The 27,371-nt window shown below is 51.7% G+C and overlaps 1 protein-coding gene across 2 annotated transcripts in view; it reads right to left on the bottom strand.

Annotated features, from left to right (window-relative positions):
- Positions 1-1,465: 1,465 nt before the first annotated feature.
- STK11 (serine/threonine kinase 11) overlaps positions 1,466-27,371 on the bottom strand; it is a 73,048-nt gene continuing 47,142 nt past the window's right edge. The window contains exons 8-10 of one of the 2 annotated variants that reach the window (XM_074939352.1): positions 17,876-18,069; positions 5,388-5,622; positions 1,466-1,648 (exon numbers count right to left, since the gene is read on the bottom strand). In XM_074939352.1, the coding sequence (XP_074795453.1) occupies positions 5,414-5,622; positions 17,876-18,069 (403 nt within the window). In that variant the 3' untranslated portion in view covers positions 1,466-1,648; positions 5,388-5,413. Of the gene's footprint in view, positions 1,649-4,000; positions 4,150-5,387; positions 5,623-17,875; positions 18,070-27,371 lie in introns of those variants that run through there. The other variant, XM_074939353.1, reaches the window with a different exon arrangement.

Here is a 27,371-nt window from a genome sequence, read left to right as displayed (position 1 = left end):
CCACCCAAGCCTCCCTGAGAGGGCCAAAGGCCAGCCCTGGCAACCCCATCAAAATGGGATCGTGACCCACAGTTTGAGAACCGCTGCACTAGAGCCGGCAGCAGGCCCATCATGCAAGGCACAGGGTAGATGATCAGGATTCCTGCCAAGAGCAGGTAGAGGGAGGGCCAGGCCTGGCTGCTGCAGCAAAAGCTGCCCCATCCCTTATATGGGGAGAGCCCGAGGCCCTCAAGGATTCAGCAGCACCGCTGCCCCCTACAGCTGGCTCAGGGCAGCGCTGGCAGCAAGAGCAGCCGCAGGGCATTCCCCTAGGCTTGCAGCATCCGGCGGGGTGCATTCTACTTGAGGAGCTCGGGCTGAGCTGGGGGGCCCTACCTGCCACAGCCACCCCAGCACAGACCCACTGTTAGTCTTGTGCTATGGGCTTTTCCCCCAAGGAGGAAGCCTGAGAGGAGAGATTTATCTCTATCCTGGCTCAGGCCTGGACAGTCACTGGCCTGACAGGAAGCAGAGAGCTCCTGACCAGGGCGGTGCCGGCTACACAAAGATAGGGAGACACCATGTACATTTGGACAACAAGGAGTCCGGTGGCACCTTAAAGACTCTGAAGAAGTGAGGTTTTTACCCACGAAAGCTTATGCTCAAATAAATTTCTTAGTCTTTAAGGTGCCACCGGACTCCTTGTTGTTTTTGTGGATACAGACTAACACGGCTACCACGGAGAAACTCCTTCCCTACCCAGGGAAACGCCAGGAGCCTTGACACCCAAGCTCTCCCTGTGCTAGCCCCTCAGGCCCCCATCCTTCCCAGCGCTGGGAACAGAATTGAGGAGTCCCCACTCCTCCACCCTGAGATGAGGCTAGCACAGGGCCAGGACCACTGAGCAGTGGCCACCCCAGCCTATGCGGGCAGGACAGCTGTGCCTGCTGCCAGTGGCTGCCTGCAGCAGGACGACCAGGAAATCCACCTCGCAAGATTGGTTTATTTTCTTTTAAAAAAAAAATTAAAAAAAAGAAAAGACGCAGCAGAGCGCAGGCCAATCCCCCTCCCAAGCCCTCGGGCAGCGTGCAGTTCTTGGATGGTCTCACTACCTGGTTCTTTTCCTCGTCGGATTTATTTTAAACACATCACGACGTGTAGGAATCTCTAAATATACCGCAAATATAAACAAAAAAAAGAGGAAAATATATATATATATATATATATATGTATCTATAGAACAGTAGTCTAAACCATAAAGTGCACAGCCATGGCTTTACACAATTCTACTCAGTGAGGGGGGGCAGGGGGTTGCCCCCATGCCCCGTGGGGAGAGACCTCCACCCAGGCCCTCCCCCACCCACCTCACCCTCCAGATCCCAAATTAAAAAAAACAGAGGTGGTGTCTTGATTGGCAAAGAGTCGATGCAGAGGAGGGGCTGGCTTGGGCGCAGCTGGAGAGAGATGGGGGGGGGGGCGGTTGAAGGCCCCTGCCAGCTTTGGGGGTCCGGCGCCGCTGAGAGGGGGGATTGGGAGGGGGAAGGAGAGGGTGGTTCTGTTTTCCTCCAGGGTTTCTCTTTTTGGATTGCAAGCATAGTCCGCTACCGGGAGAGACAGCGCTGGGGCGAGGATGGCGGGACGTAGGCTGGCCCAGGCTCCAAGACAGGCTCTGGGGAAGAGAGGAGAGGAGGGGAGACAAGATGCTGTTAGAGGCGGATGGGGCCTGGGCAGCAGGCTGGTGGCACAGGCCTGATTTTCCCCCAGAGCAGCTCTGGCCTGGTTCCAAGCCTGGGGCGAATGGCACCGCTGGTGACTGGAGACTCCGGCTGACTACAGTGGGGAGCATGGTGGGGGTTGGTGTCACACACACACACACACAGGGGTAAGGTGCCAGGCTAAGTCAGCGGCCACCCTGAGGTCTGGGCAGCAGGTGGGATCTCAGCCTAACGCTCTGCCATAACCCTGGGCAGGGCAGGCGAGAGAGGGAGGAAGGGGCTTGGGTGGGAATTCCCAACAGCCCTGCAGCCCCCACTTTGTCCAGCGTGTCTTGGCATGGGCGAAGCCCAGCTGTTAACACACAGGCACCACTGAGCCTCCAAGGGAACATGGACACTGCAAAGAAAAACAGGTGGGGCTGAGTCTCCGGCTCAGGCCAGGTAGATGTCTGGGCTGAAAGCCAGTGAGGGGCCAGGATCCGAGAGTCCCACTGTCTTCACGGCTGTTGTAACCCTGCAGCCCCTGCCTGAGCCAGCTGACCTGGGCTCTGATTCGGTGTGCAGTGCAGAGGTACCCCTAGAGACTCCTTCCAGAGGCCAGCTCTCACTAAGACTCCCCTGCAGCGCCAAGGGTAAGCCCCACGCAGAGCCCCGGGGCAAGGGGTGGTCAGGAGACCACAGCTAGGGCAGCCCCCTCCAGGCCAGGACAGGAGCCCCTGCCCCCAGCCCTATAAAATATCCTGCACTTCCATCGCACCTTTCAGCCATCAGTTTCTCCCAGCACTTTGAGGAGGTCAGTCTCACTAACCCCCCTGTGGACAATGAGGCACAGGAAGGGAAAGTGACATGCCCAGGGTCACCCAGCAGGCCAGTGCCCAAGTCGGGACTAGAACCCAGGCACCCTGACTCTGTGGCATGACCATGGGCAAGGCCCACTGTGGCTCTATAAAATAGGGCTAGCAGGGTGTTCTGCCTCACAGCTAGGGGGTTAAATTGGGGAGGGGGCGGGAACTTATGACCCAGAATTAGGTTTTGTTAAAAGACTATGAACACCCCCAGTCCTGAGAAACGTCCCTGTTCAAACCATCAGCAGAAGACCCTTCCACCCAGCCATGATCCGCCCCCGCAGCGCCAGCCACGACCCTCCCCGAGCAGCACCAGCCTGCAGGAGAACCAGAGCAAGGCAGGGAAGGAGCCTGACCATGTGGTTAAGGAGCCCTCGGTTCGATTCTGCCCCCAACTCTCCATGTGACCATGGGCAAGTCTCTGGCCTCAGCTGTATAATGGGCATAACCAGCCTTCCCTCCTCCCATTAGCTGCCTTGTCTATGGAGATTGTAGGCAGGGCAGGGCCAGTGTCTGGCACCCTGGGAGCCCCCATCTTGGGGGGGGGGCACTTAGGCCCTCTTGTCCACAATCACACTGCTCTAGTCTTCTTCTCCAGCATGGGCAGCAGGAAAACGCGTTCAAAAAGCTCCATTAAAGGCAAGGAACAGATGAGGTTGGTTTGTTTTGGTTTTTTAATGTTTCAAGGTGTAAACCGAAGGAGAAGGACAGCAGCAGCCACACGGGAGTGTCCCTTTGATTAGCCCTGGGGAATTATGCTTTGAGATTTGACTGCAAGGCACTAACCAGGCTGAAGGGTCAATCCCCAGCAAGGGGCTGGAGGGAGGGAACAGCTCCAGCACTAGGGAGCTGGGCAGGAGGGAGAGGAAAACCAGCTGAGGTTTCTCCCCAGTGCTAATTCCCCACCCCCACCCCCCAGGTGACTCACTCCCAGCCATGAATTAAACATTAAAGTCACCACATGGGCCTCATAAGTCAGCCTGCCAGCTGAAGGGGGAGGAATGGGCTTTTATTCCTGGCTTGCCCCCGAAAGCTGGTTGGGAGCCAGATACCAGCACCCTGGCCCCGTGGAGCGTGTGTGACGAGCGAGCGGGGACCAGGGATGAGTCAGCGCTGCCTGCGCTTGTGAATTGGAGCGGCAGCAGAGCCGCCGGAGGGGGTGGAAGGCAGGCAGGGCTCTGCGAGCACCACAGCCAGGAAGCAAGAGCCACATACGTCAGCCAGCTGAGATGGGCAGGGCATTGGCACGGCTAAATCCCAGGCGGTGGGCGCGTGGGCCAGCAGAGCTACAAACCCTGGTGCTAAAGCCGCTTTCCCAAAGACGACATGCCCCGGCTGTTTTCAGGGGAGAACCAGCTCACCTGTCTTAAGCAACTCCTGCCCCACTCCTCCCCCTGACCCCTTCAAACTGCCTCAAATCCTATTCAGGAGTGTGAGAGCATGTGTTAATGGGAGCTGGCCCTGGGGTGGGGGTTTAGCATGGTGGGACCTTAACCTGAGCCCAGGGGGGAGGCATGGGGTGAATTTTGGGCTTATGCCAGCGGCTCTGGCCTGGCGTCTCAGCCGTAGGGCAAGGCTTCTTCTGATGCACCAACTCTGCCGAAGCGTCCCTGTGGAACAGAGGCAAGGCCATGGGGGGGGGGGTGAGGGCTGGGGGTCAGCGCAACACCCAGTCCCTCCCCACAGCCATAGTGCAGCAGCTGCGGCCCCTCTCGGCTCAGCCAGACGCTGCTGCGGCATGTGCATTTGGCAAGGTTTCCAAAGGGCAGCTCGGCACTCAAGGCCCACGGAAAGCCGAGGGGAGTTGGGGGCCTGGGGGCCACATGTCTGGTATTCTTCCCCGGTCCCCTTCTGCAGCTGGTGGTGGGGCTGCAGAAAGCAGGGGATCCATCACCCATCTTGCCTGAGCAGAGGAGCAGCTGGGGGCTGGAGCCCTGAGCCAGGACTCAGCTGGGCCCCCTTGCTACCAGCCACAGGGGGACTGACTTAACCCCTTCCTGGAAGGCAACAGGCAGACTCAGCCCATTCTCCCTGCATCCTGAGGATACTGCCCATATGCCAGGGCTACACAGGGCGTGGGGACAGTGGAGGTTCTCCGGGGGCAGATATGATGGGCCTTCCACTGCCCCCCAGGGTTTCCTGCGCCCCTCGGGCCGGGTGCATCCCAATCGCCGCTCTGCGGTGGACTTCCATTCACCCTGGGCCTGCTAACTGGAGGCAGCTGAACTGGCCACTTCCTCAGGGAGCGGGGGGGTGGTGGCGGCAGCGGGGGCGTGTGCACACACGTGGATGGGTTCAGGTCACGGGAGCCTGCGAGGGCGCTTTGCTTGAGTCTGACCCACTGCCCCAGCCCAGGAGGTAGCAGGTCAGGGAGGCTGGAGCAAATGGAGGCAGGTTCTCAGACCTGGTTCCATCACTGTGGGACCCAGGTGCCAACAGGGAGAGCAGAATGGCACCATCCCTGCCCCCCAAGGGCAACAGAGGCTGCCCTTCCCGTTGGCTTCCAACAGCTGCGACCAGCCCTGCGAAGGGCAGAGACCCCAGTGCCCTGGGCTGCTGGGACACAGCTGCAGCAGCGGGGCTGGGATGCCCCTGCATGGGGTGCTGCTTTCCTCAGAGCTTGGCCTCGGCAGATGGAGACACCTGTATGGAGGGGGCCCCCCCACATCATCAGGGGAGGAAGCAAAGCAGCCAGCTCCCTCCTCCCAACCAGAAGCTGCACTGCTCGTAACCCCCAGCAGGCTTGGCCATACTCAGACGGCTCCTCCCGCCCCTCCGGGGACAAGGGGGAGGCTGCGCGGGTTTGCTGGTCACGCCCCATTGCTTAAGGGCGGCGCAGGCCGCGTACCTGCGAAGAGCATGTGCACATCGGGCTCACTGCTGCTTGCAGGTGGAGAGCTTGCGGATCTTGCTGCTGGCAGAGCAGGCCTTGCGCGAGGGGTTGGACGAGGCGCTTGCCCGCCGCTCTGCTTTCGATTTGGTGCTCAGCTGTCCCGGCTCCGTCCCATTCATGCACACCGGCTTGGGCAGCCCTTTGCTGCGGTTCTGGCCATTTGGCGCTGCCTCCTCATCAGGCACCTGTCCTGGAAGGGAAGCAGGAACCAGGGTTAGGCAGGTGGGAGGGGGACAGAGGCGGAGAGGCAGCATGCTCTGGTGGATTATAGTTGAACACCAGCTCTGCTGTAGTTCTGGATGGATGTTGCTTGCTAAGTGCTCTAGGATCCATACGCTTACTGGGATTACTCGACATTTGCTGTTCCTCATGGGGCGCAGGGTAGGGTTAGTGGCCTGAGTCATTAGAGCAAGGGATTCCCAAGACACAGCTGTTTGCAAAACTCACACTGTGTTCTCACTTTTTTTGCACACACCTTGAGCTCAACCGGTGCCTCTAACCCTCACAAGAGTGGCCACACTGGGTCAGCCCAAAGGTCCATCTAGCCCAGCATCCCGTCTTCTAACAGTGTACAATGCCAGGTGCTCCAGAGGGAATGAACAAGTAATCATCAAATGATCCACGTGGGATTTCTTTGAGCCCGGTCCTGGTCCACACTACCCCCTTGGGGCAGGAACACTACAAACTTTCCCCTGAATAACTGTTGTAACTCCAGGTTGGCACAAGCTGAACCGAGGTGCTAAGAGAGAAACGCGTGTGTATAGCAAGGCTCAGGCTGTTACCAGCTGGAGGGGTTCCCGGCAGTCTGGTATCACTGAACCTGGATGGCTCCGGGTGATCTGCTGTGGCTGCTGAACCTAGGTTATGCCCATTCCCTGCCCTCACCAATGTTCGCGTTCCTCACATCCTGCAGCGGCTCCCTTTGGAAGCTCCGCCCTGAGAGCAGCATTTCGGAGTTAGGAACGGTCCCTTCCCTGTGTGTTCCCTGGTGGATCTGAGAGGAGCCGAACCCCACATCCCAGAAGAGTATGAGGCACAAGCAGGCAGCCGTACCTTGCTGCAGGAGACAGGTGGGTTGATGCACTGACAGCTCTTGCAGCGGGTTCCTTCATCTAAAGTGAGCGCTGCTAACAGGACATCTGGGACTCTGGGAGGGAAGCTGCTGGCTCCCCATCCGGAAAGGGGGCTGAACAACCCAGATCAGGAGAGGGTCACAAGGGGAAAACAAATTTACACCAAGCAGCAGGAGAGACAGCACTAACTCGAAGCAGGAGCTACTTCAGTAAGGATGCAATTCACCCCCACGCAGAGGCCTCTATGCCACTTATGACCCAAGGGGGTGGGGGGTAGGGCTTGTGCTGGCCTTTCTGCCTGGCAGTGAACTGCACCCCAGCTGCCCTAGAGAACCCCAGGCGCGGATCACGTCCCCCAATGCCGAGCGACCCAGCGGCAGCTCAGAGGAGTGACTCAGCTCTGCAGAGAAACCATTTCCAGTGGAATCAATTTCACAGCCTGGTCACATTCTGGCTCAGGTAACGTGTGTTTGGCAGGGACCTGGAGGAGTGACATTAAACGAGAACGGCAAACGCCCACCCAGCTCAGCGGGGTCCCAGGCACTAAGGAGCGCACAATGCATGCTGGCTTAGCCTGCCCTGCTGCTCACGCTACCCCCATCAGATGTAGGGCTCGCGAGGAGAGGAGTTGTCACATTGCTTGTCTCTCCCCCTCCCTGCCTCGCCACTAGACCCATCCAAGGTAATTTCCATCTCGCAGAAACGTCACGCTCCAGGGCCCTTCAGTTATGACTCAGAGGCTTGAGTGGAAGCAAAGGCTGTGAGGCAATTATGTATAATTTTCTTTAAAAGGATGCACAGATCCTTTCCCCACCAAGGCCGTGTCACGTCATCACTGTGCGTGTGCCAACCATCACCCCATCTCTGCTGAGCCCCCTGGTAGGGAGGAGAGTGACACATGGTGGTGGTGGTGGATGTAGTTTCCTTAGGTGGGGGTTGGGGTGGTGGGGGGGGAGTTTCAAGGGCCACCGGGTTCATCTGGAATGGCTTCGACTGTCTCCAACAGGGGGCGCTGCACCACAAACCCCAGTCACTGCACGCACACCCCTTCCAGAAGGGGTGGCCCTGTCCTCACCTGGCTATAGCTCCCTCCGAGGCTTCATGTCCCCTCATTGGGGCAGGCTGGACAGCTCGGGGATTTTACTACGCTGGGCACATGGCTCCCACCAGCAAAGCGTCAAAGCCCCAGAGAGAAGGGCTGCTTGAGGGCAGCACAGTGCATCCTGCCACACCTGGTCATGTTTCCAGCCTCTGCCAACCCCAGATTTCCCACAGGCCAGCATATTACCTCATAGGCCTCCGCAGCAGATCGCCTCTACCCCCATCAGGTCCGCAAACTGCCCCCGACCCTCAGCCTCACTCTGATCTCCCCTGCCTGCCCCCCATTACTGCACGGGCTTCAACATGCATCCCAGTGCTAGGTATTTCAAATCCTTGTGGCAGCTGGAAAAAAGTCATTTAGAAAAGCTGGACATGCACAAGTCCATGGGGCTGGATCTAATGCACCCGAGGATGCTGAGGGAGATGGCTGATGTGATTGTAGAGCCATTGGCCATTATCTTTGAAAACTCGTGGCGATTGGAAAAAGGCAAATATAGGGCCCATCTTTAGAAAACGGAAGAAGGAGAATCTGGGGAACTACAGACTGATCAGCCTCACCTCAGTCCCTGGAAAAATCATGGAGCAGGTCCTCAAGGAATCCATTTTGAAGCGCTTGGAAGAGAGAAAAGTGACCAGGAACAGTCAACATAGATTCACCAAGGGCAAGTCATGACTGACCAACCTGATTGCCTTCTGTGGAGATAACTGGCTCTGTGGATATGGGGAAAGTGGTGGACGTGATATAGCTTGACTTTAGCAAAGCTTTTGATATGGTCTCCCACAGTATTCTTGCCAGCAAGTTAAAGTAGTATAGGCTGGATGAATGGACTATAAGGTGGATAGAGAGCTGGATAGATTGTCTGGCTCAAGGGGTAGTGATCAACGGCTCCATGTCTAGTTGGCAGCTGGTATCAAGCAGAGTGCCCCATGGGTCGGTCCTGGGGCCGTTTTTTTTTCCAACATCTTCATTTAAGATCTGGATGATGTGATGGACTGCACCCTCAGCAAGTTTGCAGATAATACTAAGCTGGTGGTGGGGGAGGTAGATATGCGGGAGGGTAGGGATAGGGTCCAGAGTGACCTAGACAAATTGGAGGATCAGGCTAAAAGAAATCTGATGAAGTTCAACAAGGACAAGTGCAGAGTTCTGCACTTAGGATGGAAGAATCCCATCCACTGCTACAGGCTGGGAACCGACTGACTAAGCGAAAGTTCTGCAGAAAAGGGCCTGGGGATTACAGTGGATGAGAAGCTGGATATGAGTCAGCAGTGTGCCCTTGTTGCCAAGAAGGCTAACGGCATATCGGGCTGCATTAGTAGGAGCACTGACAGCAGATTGAGGGAAGTGATTTCCCCCCTCTATTTGGCACTGGTGAGGCCACATCTGGAGTACTGTATCCAGTTTTGGGCCCTCCACTCCAGGAGGGATGTGGACAAAATTGGAGAGAGTCCAGCAGAGGGCAACAAAAATGATCAGGGGGCTGGGGCACATGACTATGAGGAGAGGCTGAGGGAACTGGGTTTGTTTAGTCTGCAGAAGAGAAGAGTGAGGGGGGGATTTGATAGCAGCCTTCAACTACCTGAAAGGGGGTTCCAAAGAGGATGGATCTAGGCTGTTCCCAGTGGTACCAGATGACAGAACAAGGAGCAGTGGTCTCAGGTTGCAGTGCAGGAGGTCTAGGTTGGATATTAGGAAAAACTATTTCACTAGGAGGGTGGTGAAGCACTGGAATGGGTTCCCTGGGGAGGCGGTGGAATCTCCATCCTTAGAGGTTTTTAAGGCCTGGCTTGACAAAGCCCTGGCTGGGATGATTTAGTTGGGGTTGGTTCTGCTTTGAGCAGGGGGTTGGACTAGATGACCTCCTGAGGTCTCTTCCAACCCTAATCTTCTATGATCTCAGAGAATTCATTGGTAGCAATAAGCCATGAAGGAGGGGAGGGGATGCTTTGCTCTAACACACACAACAGATTCCAGTGAATTCTTTCCTTTCCCTTGAACGTGCATGCAGATGAGTCTAGCCAAATGACCACTGACCTGCACATTGCCCTGTATCGCTCTCCCTGCCACATAAGGGAATGCATCCAGCCTGCCTTCCCCCAACCCCGGCATTTGCCTTTCACTGGCACAGCACTGGGGCAGGGGGTGCCCGCACAGCAAGGGATGGCAGAACCCACGCAGAGGCTCTGACACAGGAGAGGGAATGTGATAGCATACAAAAGCATGCCATGATCCAAGAGCTGGAAGCAGAAGCTAGCCAAATTCAGGCTAGAAATTAAGTGCATGTTAACAGTGGGGGTAATTACCCCCGGAACATCTGACCTGGGAAACATGGCAGATTCACCATCCCTTGAAACCTTAAATCAAGATTGGATGTTTCTTTCTAAGAGACACACTTTGAGCTCAACCCCGGGATAGGGGGCTGAGGCAGGAATGACTGAGTGAAGGATCCCTGGGCTCTGTTCGCCTGAGACCAGACGAGAACAGCATCATGGCCTTACAAATCTACGGCTGTCAGAAGCCGGTTTAGCTCCTTGCTCTCAGAGCCACAACAGCAGTTGCCAGAGAGTGTGATGTGGAAACCATGGCCCATGGCTCTAGAAGGGATGTAAAGCAGGGAGGGCCCCAGTCCTGCAGTCACACTAGCATGCCCTCCAGGGGTGTGGACTAGCCCCTTTGTTTTCTCTGCAGAGGGAGCACAGAGTGGGTAACACCATTCAGAGCAAAATAGTTTTCGCTCTTCCTCCTGCTGTAGTTCATTCGCTTGATTTTTTTAGCAAAACAAATACCCTAGAGCAGGGCCAGTCAGGAGGTCACAACCACTCTCCCTTTTCCTCGTATAGTTGAATGGGGTGGAGGCTCCTGGCTAGATCTCAGCTACATGATGATTTGGGGGGGCGGATGTCCTGCTATGAAAGATTGAGACCCATTTAAGACTGAAGATTGGTGCGGGGGAGGGGGGGGATTTCCTAATCTCGGGATGATTTCAGGACAAACATTTGCCCATTGCCTATCTGAAGGGGTCCTTCCCGCATCAGTTTCACATCCAAGGCCATTGTCCCAATGCCCCGTCTTACCTGCTGGAGAACATGGCAGACAGACAGTTTTGCTTTGCATTCAGATTCTGGGCTGGCTGTGGGATCCATCTTTCAGGCCCAGGTTGACATTTTCAGGGGTAATTCACTAGTTTTGGGTGCCCAACTTCACAGTCATTGGGGCCCAGCGCAGGGACTCCAGCTATCAGCTCAGCACCCTGCGACAATCAAGCCCCAAGAGGTTCAGGGTGACCACCCAACCCAAGAGGCGAATTTTGGATCACGTTGGTTTAAGCGCCTTGCATAAGAGCACACAGGGCAGACCGTGAAACCCAGCTGTCCTAGGCCACGGTCCAAAACAGCATGTGATTCTGGGAGCCCCAGCCTGACACAAAGTACTGGGCACCATCCTCTGGCAGAGGAGGCCCCTGTATAAAGCTGTCATGGTGGGACCCCCCAAAAATCAATAGGCTTAGCCCACCGCACCAGACAGCGCACCACAGCCACACCTCCCCACGGAGAGGATTCAGGGGTTTACCTCACTTCTCGCCAAACCCCAATTACGTGGCTGCAGCACCTCAAATAACCCCGCTCAAAGCGGAGCTGAGCATTTAAAGCTCCCCTCTTCCCTGCTCATCTGAACATGAGCCAAATCAATTAACACTTCCAACTGGGGGGAAAAAAAATCCGACTCATTCATCTGTCTTGTGCAACGGCTCCCTGCCCCCCCAAAAGGAGAATTCCAGAAAGCTTCTCTGGATTTTGGGGCGGGGGGGGGGACAGCAGAAGACACGAACATCCCACAAAGCTAATTTTATCTCCTTTCTCAATCGCTGAGCGTCAGCAGCTCTCAATGAAACTAAAAATTTAACACTCGATGGAGTTTGGCATCTTTCCGCCCACACGGAAGCCTGTGACCCACTGTGTTGCGGCCGTTAGAACAAGCATTATTCTGCCTTCCCATTATCAGCAAAGCGGCGGTACAAAAAAAGAGGGACAACAGCCACTGAGAGCGTGCGTGTTTGTCCTTGCCACCACTCAGGCTTGCCAATCATGCGGTCCAGCTCACAGACACAGAGCAGGTTCAAATGAAAATGCCTCTTTCGCAAAGTGCTTTCGAACTGACTGCACGCACAAACACAAAGGATAGAAATACACTTTTGCAAACACTTGACACTTATTTTTAGACTCTCATCTAGGCTTCGTTTTCCAATCCCTTCCTGGATGTCAGGGAGTGAAAACAAAAACAAACAAATACAGCAGCCATGTGTGTCTGCATGAACCTGCGGATTGCAGTTCAGGCTGAAGAGGGTTAACAATGGGGGATGGAAGACACAGGGCGCATCCCTTTTAACCTGAAGTTTTGAGACAAAGCCAGCAAGCAGGATCCCTAACCTCACTTAATGTCACCCTTGGAGTTGAAAAAGGTGGACACCTCTGGAAGCGATGGTTTGTGATGTGCCAGACACCAGAACGTGCTCTCTCCAACAATTTCCTCCGAGGAGACATTTAACAGATATTGAGCGAGGGACACCATGTTTAAGGCTCTCTGCAGACCAGCATAAATCTTTAAGGAACCCTTTAAAAATAAAGCACATTCTTAAAGCCCCTTCTTCCTCTGATCAATGTGAGGTTTAATGAGGCTCCTTCCCTCCTCCCCCAACAGAACTCCCACCCCCGCCTATGAGTCACTTGTTCGCTCGCTCTCTGCTGCCCGATGGAACCACAGCTCAATTGATCAGAGCCATTTGCAAGTTTTCTATTTTAATGGAATTTCACTCCGTTAGAAAGCGAAGGCTGGCAAAGCAGAGCAAGTTCACCAGGCTGGGAAGGGAAGATAATTTGTTCTCTTTGCAAGCTGTCCCTTGATTTCGGAAACACACACACACACACACACACACACACACAGAGCAGAGCCCAGCTTGCACTGACGCCCGTGTCCTCTCCCTCCTGCTCCCCAAACGTCCATTCCCAGGGAAGGTTTCACTCACCGGAACTGCAATCTGCATGTTACAAGTTGACAGATGCCACGGCTGGAAGGGACCAATGTGATCATCTAGTTTGACCTCCTGTGTCTGACAAAGGCCACAGAACTTCCCCAAATAAGTCCTAGGGCAGATCATTTAGAAAAAACACCCAATCTTGATTTAAAAATTCTCAGTGATGGAGACCCTGGTGAACTGTTCCAATGGTTAATTATTCACTGTTAAAAACGTACACCAAATATCCAACCCTTGAAAGCGGCTTTCCTGTACATGCAGTTTCACCGTATCCCAGTTCACTGGTACCATTATAATTGCCTTAATAGCTATCCCTATTTGAAGGGTCTTAGGCAGCCCTGTGGACTGACCATCCCTCGGCGGGGCTGATCAGAAGCCATGGGATAAAGTGGGCAGCAGGTCTCTTTAGTCAGGTACCCAAACTTGGATCAAACCAGCTTTTGGCAGGCTCAGAGGCAGTCTGTATGTACTTTGCTTTATAACCTTTGTAGGTCACACACACAGGATGAGCCAAGCCATAGCTCATTTGTTTGACTTAAGAAGGAACTGTGCCCTTTATTTCAGCAAAGGCATCTCTACAATAGATGAGCAGTCAGGGCTAAACAGTGATGGGGCGTTTCGGGCAGTCACTCACACAGCGCTGGCCTGCGCCAGCTATCTCATCACCACTGTACAACTGTTCTTTAGGTAACTGGGGTTCTAGGAACATCAACAGCCAAGTCTTAATACAGCAAAAGATGTGTTACCACACTCACATAATTGTAATGAGTGCTGCTCTGTGCAGCTGCTATTAACCAGAGTGCTCTGTCCCTTTGAAGATGTACAGAGCATGCAAGAGAACGCCAAACATCTTTCAGTAATTTGCGTGTCAGCTTGCTGAGTGACAGCTCTGATTTGGGTTTAAATGCTGTTTGCATCAGAAGCACATAATGGCAGAGATGGCTGCTCCAGCTACAATCTTCCCTTGTTACAAAGCACCTGCCTGCTGAGGGCATAACATCCGCCGAGATGAGCGGATGAATGCTGCCGTTAGGACAGTGCTGCTGGAGGCTCAGCCCTGCCCAGGGCAGGGTGCTGCCCAGGCAAGGTAAAGAGTGCGGAGCACGGGGACCACAGACCTGGCAGTCCCGAGTCCCTGCCGCACCGCCACTAAGCGTACAGCTGCGCTTCTACCAGGGAGGGAAAGCACACCTCCGGCTTGATGTCTGCGCCCTAGATCCGATTGACCTAGCATGCTAAAAACAGAAGTACAGCCGCAGTGGCACAAGTGGAGGCTGGGGTACTTGCACAAGTACCTAGGGGCCTGGGAGGGCTTGTCCTCTGGGTGGCTAACCCATCACACTGCTCATGCCACAGGCTACACTTCTATTGTTAGTGCACTAGCTTGAGCAAAGCTAGCACGCGTACGTCTGCTTGAGCTGGAAATTACACCTCCAGCGCCAGTGCGGTTGTACCCGAAGGAACTCCTATCTAACAGCAGGTGGGAAGCCTTGGAGGACAGGCAGAGCTTAGGGGCACACTAGCAGGGTGGCTGCACTTAAGACAGTGTCTCCTCAGACACATTTAGGCATGGGGGCTTGAGGCTTATCACTTCTCAGCGCAGAGCCTATGCCTAGTGCTTGGCTTTACTTGCCCTGAACAGAGACAATCTTACGCGCCCTGCTGTGCGCCGCTGAAGGAACCACAGGACCATGACCTCTATTGTCTCTCTACATTAAAGGAACTCTGCAACACCAGGCTGGAGTGCTACAGCTCGGAGGTTCTGCAGGCCTGTGCGTGACCGGAACCAGCGTAAGAGCCATCCCTGTGAACGTGTTCACGTGTGATCGCTCTCTACAGCCGCACGCGTACACAGAGCTGTACCTTTTATAGCACTGAACTGTAAAGGAATGTAACAGCACAGAACAAACAAGAAATTCTTAAGTATCTCAGCTGGGGTGATAACAGGGAGGGGAACACAGAAACACTTCAGGGTGAGGCAGTAAGGATTAGTTGGCCAGGGGGTCCAGGCGGCATGGGGGCCATACAGAAAGCAATCAAAGCAGCACAAGATGGAGCTGCCAGTCAGCGAGGGGCTTGATCTCCCTTGGTGGCAATAGATACCTGGATTAAGCAAACCTTTAAGTACTCAACTCCCGATAACCTTTGTTTAAAAAAAAAAAAGCTTCTGTATTAAAAATAAGACTCAAAACAGACAACTGTAGTGTTTCACTGTAGCAACCTATCGACAGAATTAAGAGGGAGCAAGTCTGGCTGGTTAGAGTATGCATCAGTCACAGGAAGTGCCATTGGGATTTCAGTGCTGGTTCTCTCTCAGGTTCACCTGTACTCTGGGACCATAGGGCTAATCTTTGTTTAACAAAAGGAGCAGACTCCCTCATGGAACAGATATATGGCTTTTTTTAAAGTAATGGTGCCCTGTTACTGGTGGGAAAGATCCTGCTGGGGTGCAGAGAAGTCCGGAGGAGATTCTAAGCCAACACTATAGTTCAAGCAGAAAACGCAACTATCTGTTCTCTCTGGTAGCCGTAACAAACTAGGGTAAACTTCGAACGCCTCTTCAACGTTCCCGTCCACTGGCAGCTCAGCTTCCTCTCCAACTGGCTCGGCAAGATCCCCCTTGTGCTCTGCTCTGTTCTCTCTAAGCCCTGCCTCAGCTTCCTCCTCTGAACCTGGGGAATGCACAGGAAAGCAACAGAACGTGGTTAGAAAAAGAGATGCTTATTCTCTACACTGGACCCTGGGCAATGATGACACAAGGAGCTTGGCACTGTGGGCCCTTCGCTGGGCTGTCAGAGGTGCTAAATACAACAGATCCATCAGGGAGAAGCAGCGCTAATTTAGGGGATAAATTCACATGATTCAACTTCTCTGTTGAGGAGGAAGAGAGCTGGGTGGGAAGAGGGGAAAGTGTGGGCTCTGTCTCCCACCATTCGCTGTTCTAGTCCTCCAAGGGCTGCCACGGGAGCATGTGGCCCCGTCAGACACAGACAGGAGTTACGGGGGAAAGAAATACTGGACAAGAATTTCAAACATGGCTGCCTCGAGTCAGGCTCCTGTTGGAGCTGCTGGGTGCTGGGCGTGTCTCAGAAAATCAGGTCCCTCAAGCAGGTGTCCAAATATGGCTATAGGTTGGCTATAGCCAGCTTTAGGCTCCCAGGTTTGAAAGCACTGACTGCAGCCTCATAAGGCCCCTCAGAGGAACTGAGAAGGCACCAACTGAGTCCCTGTCCCAGGTCCTGGACAGTACAGGAAATATTCTGGCAAATTCTCTTCTCTCCTCCCCACCGCACCTGCTGTTAGAAAGGCTCTAGAGATGGGGCAGTTTCAGGATCCTAATGAGTTTTTACATGGAACAGAAGGAGCCTCCCTGAGGAAGCCCTGGCTTAGTGAATGGTCACGTTCCTAGACCATAAACATTGGTCAATGGTACTGGTGGAGAGTGAGGACAGGAGAGAATGCAGCCTTCAGACTAATCAGAACTTCCCAAGGTGTTGAGAGCTCTGCAGTTTGCCCAGCTGGTATTGGTACACAAATCCTTATTAGAAACCCATGTTATTAGGAATGGCCGATTGTCACAGGGGAACCACCACTTGGAAAATTTCATTCTGATGGAACTCCCTTAGTCTTGGAAAGCCAAGCTCCACCCTGCCGAAGTCCATGTCCACTTGGCTGGATATTTGCATGGACACTCCCCTGGGGGGGATTTTACAAGGAGCTAAGATTCTGCTGGCTTAGCTCACTTTGATCACTTGCCAAAGCAGCAGCAAACAAAGGAAAATCCTGTGTAGGTAGCTGCCTGAGAGGTCAGCCCAAGGCTGGGTTATTACTCCACGCCTTTAAATGCATAGGCCACTCAAAGCTAAAAACTGCCCAGGTTACCTTCATGGCGCTCAGGGATGAGTTCCCGGATCACATGCAGTCAGGAAGCACCCACAGTCTAATTAGGGAGCAAAGGCACAGATTGTCCTAAGGCCTAGCTTCTGCATTGAGGACACCGATCTCACCTTTATTCATACCCTACTCAGAGGTGACGTGGGAGGGGGCGCATGTGAGGTTATGGGTGCCCCCCCCCCACCGGTTCGCTGGTTGGCTTGTACTGAGCATGCTCAGTAACACTGCTGAAGCCGGCTGCCCTCACTCTGTCCCCCCACTATTGGCAGGCACAAGTCACCTCGAACCCAACTGAAGTCCATGTGAATTTGGCTCAGTCTGGCAATCCTACACCCCAGGAGCTGGAAGTCTTCTCAAGAGCAGAGATGACCTAACCTCAGACACTTAGGATCACCTTGTCGTAAAGGAAGTCATCTCCTGTACAGGCATTAACCGTAGCATCTCCTTGCAAAGTGACCATCAGACCACCCATACCCGGATGAAGCAGAATGAAGACAAGGGAGCAACTGACACATTTATGGTATGTAGTTTGTAATCTATTAAGCAGGTAAACTAGGAGCAAGGAGACTGAGCAACTAATTTGATGGCTGCTGGTGTTAAGAATGAAAGTGATCAAGCCAAGTCTTTGTACTGTGCCCTCCCGGCGCCTTGGCCCGCCAGCTCTCCACATACCCTTCATTTCATTTTCTCCAGCCAAGTTCCAGGATTTACATGCATCCAGACACTGAAATTTCCAAAGCCAACTGGGGTATTCAGCTACACAATTCCCATTGATCAACAGGAGTTGCATGGTTAAATTCTATCTGGCTCTGAAGATCTCAAGCTGTTTACTGATTTTTAGAATTTGGGATTTTTTCCTGTAAGGCAATTCTGTAACTATAGACAGTTTCAGAGACTGGGGCAGGGGAATATAAGCCTCAACAAAACTGAAAGTTAAGCATAACTCTCTGAACGTCCCCTTCCTCCACAAATATGCTATCTGCTATGAATACGGAGTCATCATACCGAGCTTCAGAATAACTTTGAGATGGTCTTGTAAAATTGCTGTGGAATGAAGCATGCGGAACAATAAAATCCATCAGGTAGAGGCTATTACTGGATGCAATGAAGGAAATTGGCACGTGAGTAGCACACAGGAAAGGGTATCCTATTTAAGAAATAAAGGACCGATGCATCCGGAGCACCATAGCTGGCTCAAGATCGTGCATCATTTAATAATCAATAGGCTTCTCAGCTATTGAAAGCATTTGGCCATTCAAACCATGTTTTCTCCAGAAGGTTTTAAAATTGGCCTGAAACGTTACCTCCCCCTCCCTAGTCCCATCACCTTCTTCTTGCTTACCTGGTACTGTGAAGTCCTGAGTGTAGATGATATCATCTTCAATGTCATACAAGTCGTCATCCTCTTCCTCATTGTAGCCATGGAGATCTTCCAGATAAGGCACCACCGTCATACTCCTCCACCTGTCCTTTGTCTCTGGGCTGGGAGGTATGGGGACCAGAACCTCTGCCTGAGTGTGTTTCTTACGAAACCAGCTGCAAAGAGTCCAAGGGACAGGTTTTCAGCATGGCCTCCCTTTCAACAGGAAGCCCTCAGAGTCTGAGATGCCCCCTACCAATCCTAGCAGAGCGATGCTGTTTTTTTTTTTAATTAATGGAAAACATCTTGCACTGGTTTTTGCCCTTGTAGGCTTCACCACAGGGCATAGTCTGGAGAGACCAGTGGCAAAAAAGGTGAATCCTGGGGCCTCTTGTCTCTGCAGCAGAAAAGAAAGTACCAGGTGAGAGCGCCACTCCTGAGGGCGTTCAGGCCACTGACTGCCACTGAGCTAAGGAGAACCTCTGATGGATCTACAAAACCATCTCTAGCATTATTGCAGCAATGGCTATACACTGCTAGATACACGACCATGACAAATACCCACAATAGGATGGCTCAGGGGACCAGAATAGCTCACCGATTCCAACCTGGCCTGAACGAACATGGAGAATGAATTACTGCCACTGCATATATACAGGGGGTTCCTCAAGAGCAGGGTTGGCAGTGAGGAGTGTGAGGGAAACCAAACACTCACTGGTGCTCTCTGAGCTGTACCTGATCTGCAGACAGGGGATTTTTGTCTGTAGTGATGAGAATCAAGCACTTTCTCCCAGCTTTAGAGAGTCATAAAATAGCATAACAGGAAGAAAAGGGAACTTGCAGCCTATGAGTTTAAGAGCTATGGATCTTGACCCCAATCTCCCCCTTTATGGCAATATACAGTGGGATCATGGCACAGTCACTTAATATTTTACCCTTCCACCTCACCCGTCTCATTGGAATTCTACCACCATTTAATCCATCACCCATAGCGCTGTTCTAACTTGCCATCTGCCCAGAGAGGAATCTCAGCGCCAAATGCCATTATTAATCAGATCAAGAGTCTAACAGTCTTGCATTACATCAATATCTCAGGAGCCAGATGGGTGGCCTTTTCCACTTTTCACTGCCCTATAATAGATGTGCTCCTGTACAGCTCTCAGGGCTGTGCAGTGGAGTTAAAAAAACCATTTCCTAGAAGTACCATTGGAGTCCCTGTACACCTAATCTACAGTCCAGAGTAATCCAACGCACTTGGGTTCTCGGCTACATTCCAAATACCATCTGCCTGTAACAATTCATGGAGTCGTCAGCATGCAGCTTTCTCTGACATGCCTTACCCAGCCTTCACACATTCAGCTGTCTGTAACAAGTGCCTGTGCCCCCAATCACGCACCCTGATGATTCCACCAGCCTGAAGGATCAATGCCTATGGATTAAGCATTCAGAAGGTCAGGCTTTGGTCATCCAATTGCTTCTTCCCACATCCTATGTGAATCACGCTGCTGGGCGGCTTCAAATCTGGCATGCAGAGCAGCACATCCTCCCATTTCAACAGGCAATTCTGTGGACTCTGCCCAGGAGGGTTATCCCACACACAGGAAGTGACAGGGGCGTTCAAAGCATTCTCACTTAAGGAGTGTCTGGTGTAGAGCAGCTGGGTCCCCGGATGGGCTGCTATCCCAGCATTAAATATTAACCCCCTGCTTTTGTGCCATCGGTTGAAAAGTAATTAATCCACGAAAGCCAATCCTTCCCAGCACTAGCTTGGTAAAGACAACGGTGCTGTTTATCGGGGCTGCCTGGGAATACCAGGGAGGTGCCCCTCACTTGCTGGGAAAGGACACCGTAATTTGTCATTGTAAGCGGATCTGGTCTAACGAGGCTCTAGGATTTCTCCTCCAGCCTATTAGATTCATTGTAGGGCTCCTGAAAGGTGCTGCTTGAGGTCAGAGACTATGTTCTCTACCCATGGAACAGGTGTAGAAAGCGCAGCACTAGCCTCCCTCCCCCCTATGCTACACCCCATTTTCCACCAATGTGCCTCAGACCCGACCTGGAGGGTCCATGAGTTCTGCCTCCATCACCCATTTGGTGCTCTGGCCTTTTTGCTGAGACTGCTGCTCCAAATAGTACCAGATGCAACATGAATGCTTAGATACTGGGTTGCATACGTAGACGTTAGAAACAGGTTTTGGCTACTACCAACCTGAGACAGATTTGAACTGTTTACCAAAGGGGATGGGAGAGATCCAGAACGGGCTCTTGGGAACGTATGCCATCCTGGTTTGTTTTAGATCGCCGCCCCCCACCCCCGGCCCTGACCTGGAATTAAGTTGGGACACAGGTCTCTTCCACAACACAAATGCAATCATGATTGTGTTAGAGACTTAAGCTGGTTAGATAGTAAGCCTAAAAATATGACGTTAGTAAACCCTGTCCAGTGAAAACAAGCAGTTAATTACATTTTCACACACGTGTCTCATTCTACTGGGACAGACCAATCAATATTCAAAGGAGGAGCAAACCTTGTTCAAAACCCAGCTTTGCAAGCATGGTTGAAAATAAAGCTGTGAAGCAGCCTGAAGGGGAAATAGATTCAAGTTTTAATATGATCTGTCTAGAAAGATTCTCCCCCACTCATGAAAAAGGTGTTTGATCTTTTTGCACCTAAGAATGTGCTGTCATTTTAAACTGAGACGATGACATTTGATATGTATGTGCCACGACTTCTTAGCCAATGGTAGAATCATTTCCTACCCCTTTTTTTTGGGTGGGTGGACAAGGCGGACAAGCAGTTATATTGGAGACAGTAGAAATTGCCTCTTTGAAGTGTCTGGTGCACTGGCTCAGCATTTTAAGTAATTCACAGTGGCAGCTTTTCCTGCCAAGAGTTTGAAGATGGTTCTCAGAGGAGAAATGGCAGATGTGGGGTTTCACGGATGGGCAATGAAGGGAGCAGCGCTCCATTGCGGGAAGTACCAGCTCCATGACCTCCAAGCAGCGCTTCGTTTGCCGGCTCCATGTAGTTCTGAAACAACAGCACCCTGAGGGGGATTGGAGACCAGCACTGGCAGCTTGGAAAAGCAACCTATGCTGCAGCTGCCTTGTGGGAAAGATGAGACAGGAGTACCCAATGCTGCCAAAGAGGCTGAAGGAGAATTCTTGGTGATCGTGGATGGGAGAAGCCCAGGATTTGTCAATATGGAATTCTAGATTCTGACTAAACTAGAGAGGAATGTGGAAGAGATGCTCATGTATGGGAAGTAAAGGCTCCAAGATCTCACAAGGGCCTGGGAAACCCACTCTTCCTGTGAACTTTCAGACCTCTTGCACGGTAGGAAGATTGTTTCCAGATTTCCAGTGTTATATGGGAAGCTGGAATGCAAACACTCCCTCGATATATTGCCCATTATCTGCCTGGAGCTCTTAGGTTTAAGATCAGCCTGTCACTCCCCCAAAAAAGAATCTCACCACCAATAATAGAAGATACTTAAATCCACTTGCTCTTTCCTGTTCCCTAAAGTGTCACAGGCAGACTTATTTTTGTTGATCACCGACTTGCTCGGTGCTACGCAACGAATAGGATTCCTGTCCTAAAAGCTTGCTATCCGAGTGGAAGAGGCCACACAATACAGACACAAACTGCCCTGGATGACTGGAAGATTAAGGTGTTCCCATTTTGTATTGACATAGGTCTACAGGTATTTCTACCTTAGGTGAAACAAGAGTGGCAGGCTTGGTGGAAAAGGAGGGATTTGAACGCCACTTTGGTTTGTCAATTACAACCATTTGGCCCACTAAATGTAACACCGCTAAAATGAAGAGCGAGACTTTCGGGGCATCGGGCCACCAAAGCAGAAGCGGGCAGGCCCACCCCAATTGCATTTGAATCAGTAGTTACGCCTAGCTCAGGGTATGGGGTTTCTTCGACGTACCTGGCACACACAACCCTGTACTGACTTGGCGGTTGGATTTCCTTTCCGTGGGAGACGGCTCTCAGCAAGGAAGCGACTGTGCAGACACAGCTTCGCTCTGGGCCGATATGCGGGGGGTCATCTAGCAGAGCCACCACTGATTTTTGCTGTGGGCATGGGGCTGTAGGGAACCAAGAGATAAACGCTAGGTACTTCGAGGGGATGGAGAATAGGGGGCAGAAGTGAGAAAGTGGAAAGATGCTCACGGTTGCCAATAACCAAGGAATTCTTAAAGAAGGGCTAGAAATGTCTAGCAGCTAGTGATGTTTGTTTTCCTGTATTTCAGCTCTGCCTCTTTCCTTCCTCCTGTCCTACTTTCCAGGAGAGTAAAAATAGGTTTTATTAACAACTGAAACCTGAATTGCTGTACTGTAGTCATGTTGATAGCATCCTCTGGGAGAGGAATTCAAACATTTACATAAGCATCTGTGCTAATCAGAATGTAAAGTGTGAGGAGAGATTCAATGAAGTACAAAAGGAAACCAAAGACCCGTTGGAAAGTGCCCCTCAAGTAATTTGACACGAAGTAGCAGACAGTATTTCCTGTCAAGCCTCAGACGGGGCAGAGAAAATTCTCTGACATGACTCAAGGTTCCGCCTGTCACTCTGTGTTTTTTGCATGTCTATTGGTAGCAGGCAAAGGGTTTGCTACTGCAGGTCAGGCTACTGCTCCATCGAGTCTGAGCCTGGCTCGAGAAGTTACTGGCCACGGCTTCCTCGTGAGGCAACCACTCATTCTGTGCTAATCTAGGTGGGATAAAATCCCTGCCTGACCCTGCATTGATCAGCTGACACCCTGAAGCAAGAGACTGGTTTTGAAAGCTTTTGAGATGAGACAACAGGATTTCATTGCTTAATCCCAACCATTTTACTGCTGCTTTGTAGGGGAACCGCACCAGGACACAAAATCATCAATTCACTCAGTGCTAAGAGGCTGATGCTTCAGTGACAGTCACACCCGCCCCTTCTTGCTTCCCATTATGGGAGTGGGCAGGAGAAAAGCTTTTGAAGGTCTCAGAAGCACCACTTACAGAAAGCACAGTCTCTGGGAGAGGCAGATTCACCTGTTGCTTCTCTTCCCCACCTCCAACAATTTGCAACCAAGCATAGCAGGAGGGGGAAGAAACCCTTTCTGGCCATTTTGTGGGCTGAGGGAGGACACATGAAGCAAATATGCACTGGGGGAGAAGCATTAGTGACAAAGAAGCCAGTTATGCGGAATGACGTCCAGCAGGGTTGCTGTAATCTACAGGGAGCTAAAGAGGGCAAGGCTTGAGGACAGAAAACCAAGGCTGGAATGAAAAATAAGGCTCTGAAGGCAGACTAGTGTTTAATGAGCATGCCTGGCTTGCAATCTGAGTTCTGAACCCAAACCTTATTCTTAGCAGACTCATGATTCCCTGCTCCTTTCAAGTCACATTTCATCTTCCCTCGCACCCAGACTTGTTAGACACGGCTGGAGATCTAAAAGTGCTTGCTGGCTAATTCACTTCTTCTGGGTCAAAAATATTTTAAAATTACTTCTTTATGATAGGGAAGACTGACAACCAGATGCCTAGCTGCAGGCTATTCAACCCTTATCAAAAGGGCAGGTTACTTGCATTTCTCCACCCTCTAGTCATATGGGCCATGAACAGAAACTGGGTTAGGAGAAGGTCAGTACCATTGCACAGAGCTACCAGCAAGCAGCATTCTGATTTCATCCCACAGACATTATGCAGGAGATTGAGGGAGAAGGAAGTCATACAATAGCTCTCTGCTGGGAATGGCAAGCGAATCAGATGTGTATTCTGGTGGGGGTGCACTAGCTACTCCTACTTAACAGCCACAAGGTGTAGGGGGCAAACCCTGGTTTCTCCAGCCTCAGTACAGTGAAAACTGGAAATAAGTAGAAAAGAAGAGGGGAGCTGTTTCTCTAGCTGATACTGGATCCGGAGGTCATACTTCAGACTCCAACACAAGAGAAGCGCGGAGGAAGAACGGTGCTCAGAGCACAGATGGAGGCGTTAATGCCTTTAACACACTCGCATTAAGAGACTCATTTGCAGAGTGTGGGTAGAAGAATTAAAAATTCCAACCTCTGTGCCAAACACCGAGAAATAAGCAAGACCCAGAGGGCTGAGCAGGAGAAGAGAAGGAGCAGGTGCTTTCCCATCAGTACCTTGCATCCAGGGGAGAATTTGCGGGAGGAGAGATGAGAAAAGGCAGGCAGGAGAGATGAGAAAAGCCTATTAGACCTCAAGCCCATGGCCCAGCGAGCGCTGGATAGCCCCTTAGGATACCTGGAATATAGGCACATTACCTATTGCATTACCAAATATGCTCAGAGCCTTTGAAGGGGATTACTGTGGCAATATGAACACAGATTCTGTAGGCTTTCAGTCCATGCATCCGAGCAGCAAGGAAAGCCTTTCCACAGACACCCTTTGCATCTGCTGCTGAGGGCTTTTTGGTGAGTCAGAGAAGAGGTGGCCCACTAGCCTCTGGGAGATCACCAGCAGACCCCCTGCACTAGCCTAACAGGCCAGCTTCCTCTTCCGCCAATAAAGAGCCAAGTGCTCCCTCTTGTTTGCTATGAACCATTGCAATCATATCTATGGCTGAACAAATCAAGCGTGACATTGTGGGGAAGAAGGCAAGATGGTTGCCTTGGAAACGAGGGGCAGAGGTAGGATTCTGCAGCCACTTCATCACTTTCGATTTTCTTTTTAAGTGCTACTGCAGGGTCATTGAATTAAAGTTACCAAATACAGTTTACGAGCATTAAGCCCTTCAGTAACAGCGCAGGGCACAGAGGAGAGGGTTAGCGATCCACAGGGAACCAGGGGCTCTGCCTCCCTAGCTCTCGGCAGCGTGTCTGCACTGGGCCATGTGTCCACACCAGCACTTGTCTGAGTGGCTTACAACAAAGCCTGATTAAAAAAAATTTCATAAAGATGAGCTACTAGGCTGGTTTTCCCCAACCAGCACTGCCCTGGAGGCAGCAGGCTCCAAGGCTCTGTCATTATTACTCATGGGTCGACTATAGTCAGCTCAGACTGAATAATTTGCCCTGGCTGGCGGGCTAGGAGAATTTTAATTCATTCCAGTTCAGCTGATGGTTCATGAGACTGCAACAGAGAGTGGCTAGTTTTGAGAGAGCTGCCAGAGCGCAGAAAGGGCTGGTACAGCTGAAACAAACCCCAACACTGTGTAAATACAAATTTAATGCAAGAGAATTAATATAGTTTGGGGGAACAAGGGGAAGGTGAGGAAGGCGTCTGGCAGAAACCAGAGAGTCTATGGCAGGCTCTGTTCCCATTCACAGATGTCATAGGCCTCTACTCACCCACTCCAGGTCATGTGGCATGAGGAAGTTGCATGTTAAGGGGGGAAGCAATAGTCTTGGGAAGAAAGTGTGGAGAATGGCAGCAGCTGGAGGGTGGACAGTAAGTCTGCACCAAATGTTACCAGGCCCTTTCTGCCATCAGCTCTGCAGTGTGAACAGAACACTAGGCACTTCCACAGCGCGTCATTCGATCTATCATTGGTTCTCACATCTCTGCCCGCACCCAGGGGGCAGGTAACTGCCATTTTGTAGCTGGGGAAAACAGTCCCAGAGAGGAGAATTGGCTTGTCCAAAGTAACAACATATCTGCTAACGAGCTGGGAACTGATCCTAGGTCTCCCAGCTCCCAAGACTGTTCCAACCAGATTGCTATTTCCCTTAATAGCATGCAGTTTCCTGCACCACAGAGCACAGAACAGAATGAGGACAAGGATGACTCAGGGAACACTTCTCTCTCACATACTGATGGGAACCTTGTTCTTGCCCACACCCACCTGACTCCAAGCTGGAGAAAACACTGGCCTGGATGCCAGAGGCTAGTCCTGCAGTCTTGTCGGAGTGCCCAAGGACCTTTACCTTCCACATGGGCAATCACCAGTGACATCAATTCAGCATCTTAACCAAAGGATCAAAATTCTAGAAACAGCATACCAAGGATAAGGAGAGATGCCAGCTATCTCAGGCTTGAGTTGGGAATCTATTCCCAGCTCAGCTGTGGGGCTTTCAGGAAGTCACTTCAATTGCTCTATGCCTCAGTTTCCCACGTGTAACATGGGGATAAATATAGACTTCGTGGGCAAGGGGGCGGAAAGAGGTGGTGTAAATATGAAGCTGTTACCGATTGTGACGGAAGGTGTTGGAGAGGGCAAAGTGTTATTCTAAAGGTCTCAGAAGAGACAGGACCAGCCCTGCCCCTGGAATTAAAGCTGATCATTTTAGGAATGCGCTTGAAGAAAAGTTGTCTGCCAATCAATATATGGACAGACACCCAAAACTCTCCACTGGCTATGGTCAATTGCGTTTAACCCGATTGTGGCTTATTTAGAAGTTGGGACTAAGTCCTTCCATTTAATTCATTAAAACAAAGCCAGGAGGCATGAATTCTTCTCCAAGCACATTCTTTGCTGCCATGCCAGCATTCGCAAGAGGGTGATGGACAGACCTGCCCTGGGCCCAAGGATGTCAGTTTGCAGTGCCTGTTGTAATTATTGGGATGTCACAGCAGGAGCAGGGAGGCATTTACTAACGGGGGGGAAAAAAGCCTGTTAAGAGGTACTGGCTAAGCCAACAGAAAACTAAGAAGAGATTAATCCTTGGAAATACCAGCTACTGTATTTGCAGGAAGAGAGAGACTCATTACCCTTCCTCTCGGTACTGGAAGGGTTAAAAGCCTCAGGAGCAGCACTTGTGCCCAGTCAGTGGGAAGATTGCCGTTCGAGCATGTGAGGTTTGCCACTGCCCTTTGTGCCCAGAGCTTGCTCTACTTTCTTGTCTCTCCTGCTTGCTCTGACTACCTGCAGGGTCTCTAGAGAAACTCTCTCTTCGCTTGCAGCCTAGCGAGGCTGACTCAAAAGCTCTTTGCCACAAGGGAATCAAGTGCACAGAGCGTCGGATAAGTAGCTCAAATACCTGGCAGCTGACGACACATGGAAGCCAGTGGCCCAGCCCCACGTTTGAGTAGCAGGGACAATGGCAAGCGGTGCATTAATGGTTTTCAACATCTATTAGCCCATTTCACAGACAGCCCAAGACATGCCACAATGCAGCACTCATTGACAAGGCACTGGTTTGACTGCAGGAGCCTAGCACCAGCAGCGATGGACTAGCAAGAGGGCACTATGGGAGGGGTCCTGAGAAGGGAACAGCAAAAGCATTTGACACTGAAGGAGTCAATGGTGGAGAGGGGAAGAGCAGCTAGTAGCAATATTAGGGTGCAGCAAAAATAAACTTGCATGGACTTGCAGGAGCCCCCGATCCAAGGATCATGGTGCCATGAAGCCAGACGCTTCCTGCTCATGCACAGTTCAAAAGGTTGCCCCTAAAACAGTCCCCTCTATGGCCCAGGATTAACCCCGGTCTCCTCTACTGCAAGTGCACATTCCTCTCTCAGGCCCAGTCAGACAGCCAGCATGCACGTGTCTCAGAAAGGGGACTGCCAGCTTGCCTTTTAATT

This window comes from Natator depressus, chromosome 25 (assembly GCF_965152275.1).
Source record: "Natator depressus isolate rNatDep1 chromosome 25, rNatDep2.hap1, whole genome shotgun sequence".
Taxonomy (NCBI): Eukaryota; Metazoa; Chordata; order Testudines; family Cheloniidae; genus Natator; species Natator depressus.
This window is presented reverse-complemented; position numbering and strand designations above follow the sequence as displayed.